This window comes from Pleuronectes platessa, chromosome 5, assembly GCF_947347685.1.
Source record: "Pleuronectes platessa chromosome 5, fPlePla1.1, whole genome shotgun sequence".
Lineage (NCBI taxonomy): Eukaryota > Metazoa > Chordata > Actinopteri > Pleuronectiformes > Pleuronectidae > Pleuronectes > Pleuronectes platessa.
In genome coordinates, this window is record NC_070630.1 from 12451553 (window position 1) to 12456382 (window position 4830).

Genomic DNA, 4830 nt, shown 5'->3' on the forward strand with positions numbered 1-4830 from the left:
ATGGCTCTTTATCTTTGTCTCCCTCTGCTGGTGGCACTCCTGCATCCTGCTCTGTGTCTCTACAACTGCTCCTCCGAGTATGACAGGACACCAGGTGGGTTCACTAGGATTTTCACTGTCCGATCGTTTGCTGAATATTAACATCCTGGACAAATTCATCAAATGTATCTATGAGGACAAACCAATGGAGATGTACATTATCAGATTCAATTTATATCACAATCAGCATAAAGTTATCAAAACAGCAACGTATAAACAACAGTGACTTTCTTTATTTAGATTTTTTAAATCTCATTTCATCTCAGCTGTTGAATGATAGCAAACGGTTCTACTCTTTATATCTCCTCGGTTTCTCTCTCTCTTTCACAGACAGCTCAGACTTGATGGTCGACTGTGGAACCAACATGATCACCCTGGAGATCAACCTGTGCACGGCTCAGTGGGCCGGCTTCAACACCACAAACCTGGCTCTGAACGGGGCCCACAACAACATGGCGTGCATGGGCTCCGTCGACACCAGCGTGGCCCCCCCAGTCATCCGTTACCTTCTCCCTGTCAACCACAGTCTGGATAACTCCTGTCGCCAGTCTCTGCAGGTCAGGAAGACGCTATATGATGCTGACAGAGATGAAGGAGGAAAATGACGGTATACGGATGTATTTGGCTCCGTAAAAAGAAACCATTCGATGCGTGTGTCTTTTTTCCTACTCGTCCAGATTGTGGACAAGACCCCGGATCCCACAGGCCCCTTCGCCAGCTTCCAAAACATCCAGGCAGTTGTCATCACAGGCTTCATTGACACACCCAGATCTGACCAGGGGCTGATCAGCTACTCCACCGATCTCTACTATCACTTCTCCTGCAACTACCCGCTGGAGTACCTCATCAACAACACACAGATTGTGGCGTGAGTAATTATAGGAACAAGTACTTTGTGCGATTGTTTAGACAAGAAGATCTTAAATGCCATTTTCACCTTTTCCATGAATTTCCAGCTCCTCTGTCTCGGTGGCGACCAACGATAACAATGGAACGTTCATTAATGCATTGCAAATGGCTGTTTTTAATGTAAGTAGATGAGTTGATTTCAACTTATACATTCAAGAGCTGTCTGTCTTCATTTTTTTTAATGTACAACTTATTTCCTCCAGGACTCAGACTACCTCCACCCGTTAGTGTTGCCTTCAGCAGGTCTCCAGCTGCGAACCAGGATCTATGTGGAGGTCAAGGCCGTCAACCTCACAGGAAAGTAAGTGAAGTCCATTTGGATGAGGGGATGCTGCTGGTCAACAAGTTTATCAGAAAACAAATATTGATGTCAAAGTGAGCACAGCGTATTCTTGTGGCAAAAAGTACAATCATTGTACAACACTGTCCTGTTTTCAGTTTCCATGTCCTGCTGGATCACTGCTTCAGCACTCCCACTGCTTTCAACATGTCGCTCAACGAGCAGCACAACTTCTTCGTCGGGTACGGAAGTACACACCTTCAGTACAAATACGGCTTTGGGACGGCTGTTTTGACTTATAAACTAAATAACTCTTCCCTCCACCAGCTGTTCAGTGGACCAGAGGTCAAAGGTGACAAGCAATGGCCTTTCCATGGTCGCCAGGTTCGACTATGAGGCTTTCCGCTTCGTACAGCACCGTGAACAGGAAAAGTCCAGCAGCTATCTGCACTGCATACTGAGACTCTGTGAGCCCAACAAATGTCAAGAGCTGGTGTCTGTAAGTTGACTCAAGGAAACTATTTATTTATTTAGATTTTGAGATTTTAGGGGTCCCAGTTCAAATCCCGACATTTTCTCCCTCTGTGTGTGTGGGGGGGAGTTCTCCGTATGTTCTTGCTCCCTCCCACAGCCCAAAGACATGCATGATGTGCTTGGCTTGATTAGAAACTCAAAGCTGAGTGTGGATGGTTGTTTGTCTCTGCATGTTGACCCAGTGGCTATGGCTCAGAAGGTAGAACGGTTCATCCAATAACCGGATTAACAGTGATTTGATGCCTGGCTGAAGTGTCCTTGGGCAAGACTCTGAACCCCAAATTGCCCCTGACCGCTCTGCTGTGATGTGTGATAGAGAAAGTGCTGCACATAGAATGCGTGTTAATGGTTTATTGGCAAAAAAGTACCGTAAAGCGCTTTGAGTGATAATCAAGACTAGAAATCTCGGCTCCAGCTCCCTCAACCCTCAAAGGATGAACGGTATAGATAGTGGATGGATGGAGGGATTGCTTTAAACTTAAAATGTGCATTCGAAAACCATTATGTTAAACTATGTGACATTGATCAACATAGCTTGTTGTTTTTCAGGCCTGCAACAACAGAAGAAAAAGATCTGTGACTCCTTTCGGTGAAGAAAGCAGAGAATCCGCCACTGTTTCAGTCGGACCTCTTTACACTGCTCCTGAAAGTATGAGCTGTTTATATATATTATGTATTATTTAAAAATATTCTACGATTATTGAAGAACAGCACAAAGATAAACATTTCCCATGACTCTCTCCTCTTCCCTCACCCAAGGCAGGCCATATGCAGCGGCCTACAGTGAGTACACTTGATTCACATCATATATCCAGAAATAAACCATCATTGAAAGATATGGTTGACTCTCCATTCTCCCTCCCTGTCTGCATCAGGTAATGACTTGGCACCAGAGAAGGAGGCGGTGGACATGACGGGCCTGGCGGTCGGGGTGGTGTTTGGCTCAGCGGCTGCTGCCTTACTGGTTCTGGGCGGCTGGTTTGTCCTGAAGAAGTTTTACTGGGCGGGAGGATTTCGTGCCTTTGATTGACAGATCGAGCGGCAAATTGTCTTTGCCTTTTCACCTCAAACCTCTTAAAGCGCTGATTGTGATTTTTCAGTAATAACCACATGTTCTCGTCAGATAAATATGCAAAACAATTTATGACTCAGGTATTTTGTATAATATTTCTTTTTAGCCTATAGTCATCTAAACTCAATAGTTGTTCACTCATAATTAATGAAGAGTTTAGCCTGAAATATGCATAAAAACCTTAAACTTTACAATGGAAGAACAGTTATTTTGATATTTTATACAAGTATAGTTTTGATAATATCTTTGAGTTTTTTCTACAACTGTATAAGTGTCAGGATTTTGACTTAATTGCTTACTTGCAAAATTGATGATGAAATAGATAATTTGTGCAGATTTAAAATAAAGTTTATACACAGTTGGTTTGACACTGTGGCTGATTTTTTAATTAAAAAGATAACATGTAATTTATTTCAGCAATAACTTTACTCTTCACAGGCAGCATCTTCTCACATGGTACAGTAAACACATATTGACACACTCCTTCAAATACAAAATGAAACATATACATCAATCACATCCATACATTCAAAAATATTTACATGCTACTTACTTGGCTGTTACAGTGGCAACTAATAAAAAATCATGTACAAGATTCATTTTAAATGGACCGTGTTAAGTCATATTTAAATAATAATGCTCAGGGGACTGTCTCTACACTGAGTGCAGAATGTCGTGGATCAGAGCTGAGAGTTTAACTGAAAAGTCCTCCTGCAGAGAGCCTGCAGGCTGCGTGGATGAAGAGGAGGAAGAGGAGGGAGACAGGCTGGAGGCTCTCTGCTCCTCCGGCTCCTGAAACAACTTCTCCATCTGGATCTGAAACACTTGGCTCAGTGAGGCAGCCTTCCGGCAGAACCGCTCCACACTCGCTGTCACTTCAGCTTCAGAAGGTACTGAGGTTTCCAGCAGAGCAGCGAGCCCTACTTTCAGAGCCCCCGCCATGTTCTGTGTCTCCACCCTCAGTGAACTCACTTCCTGTCCCAGCCTGGAGCTCATCACCTGCCAGACGTCTGACCTGGCTGCCTCCTCCTCGTTAGCACTGGTCTCTGTGAAACGTTCAATCACCCCGGCAGTTTTACCATGGAAGTCAGTGATGATGTTGGCCAGCTTGGAACTGCTTCCGTCCAGGGCTTGTGTCATCCAGTGGAAGGTCTCCTGGTGGCGAGCCGCACTGCCTGTCTCTGCCCGGGCATCTGCTGTATCCAGGTCCTGCAGGTAGAGGCTCAGCTGGCCGCACAGCTCTTGGGTGATGCTACTGAGGGAGCTCTGAAGCTGCTGGCTGAAGGGAGCCAAGAGCTCCCTGAGGCTGGCCAGGGTGGAGCTGAGCTGGGCTGGAGATGGGGACAACCTGACATGCAGCTCGGCCAGCTCCTGGCGCAGACGAGTACGCAGACGCTCTGACTCCATGATGAGTTTGCGCTGCATCTCTTCTACCATAGGGTTTGTGTTGTGGTCATCCTCCTTGTTGTAAAGGCTGCTGCTGTCCAGGTGACTTTTGTAGAGGTTACTTTGTAAAGACAGAGAGAAACACTCCTTTATAAAGATGTCAGACATTCACTTCAGAATTCTAAATGCTACATATGGTCAACTTACTCCACATCCTTTGTGAGGTCTGTCTTGCCATGAGCCTGGTTTGCTTTTGAATCAGTCCAGGTTGCTTCCCTGGTGTCACGGTGCAGTGGGTACGCTATAAACAAAGAATAAGCCATTTAAAAAAAAAATGATCACTTAAAAATAAAGCAAATACATAACATTTGTGGAGTAATATATACCTGAAATTGTCAAGAATGACAGGGCGAAGATCACGGCTTTTCGATGCATTTTTATATGTCTATGGAGAGAAATACACAAGAATTTTCCCACTAGAAGGAACAAGGTACTGGAAACCTAAAAATCCCTTGTCAGCCTCAGACGAGAAGATCAATACGCGAGCGAGTGTCTGGTCGGCAACTGACAATCAGAGATCTGCAGGGAGACGTCTCCTCTCGTCTGACTT

General features: G+C 44.9%; 2 protein-coding genes across 2 annotated transcripts; one reads left to right on the forward strand and one right to left on the reverse strand.

The window, feature by feature from the left end:
* On the forward strand, positions 1 to 3712 carry LOC128439763 (zona pellucida-like domain-containing protein 1). Its single transcript, XM_053422152.1, has 10 exons — positions 1 to 94; positions 370 to 596; positions 717 to 907; positions 996 to 1068; positions 1152 to 1249; positions 1387 to 1470; positions 1556 to 1727; positions 2312 to 2411; positions 2522 to 2545; positions 2638 to 3712. The coding sequence occupies exons 1-10, from the start codon at positions 1 to 3 to the stop codon at positions 2790 to 2792; spliced, it is 1218 nt and encodes a 405-aa protein (XP_053278127.1). The 3' UTR covers positions 2793 to 3712.
* zgc:162608 (uncharacterized protein LOC100037332 homolog) lies at positions 3194 to 4830 on the reverse strand. Its single transcript, XM_053422153.1, has 3 exons — positions 4607 to 4830; positions 4428 to 4521; positions 3194 to 4341 (listed from the first exon to the last, which is right to left on the reverse strand). The coding sequence occupies exons 1-3, from the start codon at positions 4653 to 4655 to the stop codon at positions 3489 to 3491; spliced, it is 996 nt and encodes a 331-aa protein (XP_053278128.1). The 5' UTR covers positions 4656 to 4830; the 3' UTR covers positions 3194 to 3488.

Excerpts from the sequence above, each read along its gene's own strand:
- LOC128439763 (XM_053422152.1), top strand. The coding sequence starts at position 1 with ATGGCTCTTTATCTTTGTCTCCCTCTGCTGGTGGCACTCCTGCATCCT. Across the intron at positions 95-369 it reads CGAGTATGACAGGACACCAG|ACAGCTCAGACTTGATGGTC; the intron begins GTGGGTTCACTA and ends TCTCTTTCACAG. Across the intron at positions 2,412-2,521 it reads TCTTTACACTGCTCCTGAAA|GCAGGCCATATGCAGCGGCC; the intron begins GTATGAGCTGTT and ends CCCTCACCCAAG.
- zgc:162608 (XM_053422153.1), bottom strand. The coding sequence starts at position 4,655 with ATGCATCGAAAAGCCGTGATCTTCGCCCTGTCATTCTTGACAATTTCA. Across the intron at positions 4,522-4,606 it reads GTCATTCTTGACAATTTCAG|CGTACCCACTGCACCGTGAC; the intron begins GTATATATTACT and ends CTTTGTTTATAG. Across the intron at positions 4,342-4,427 it reads GACCTCACAAAGGATGTGGA|TAACCTCTACAAAAGTCACC; the intron begins GTAAGTTGACCA and ends GTCTTTACAAAG.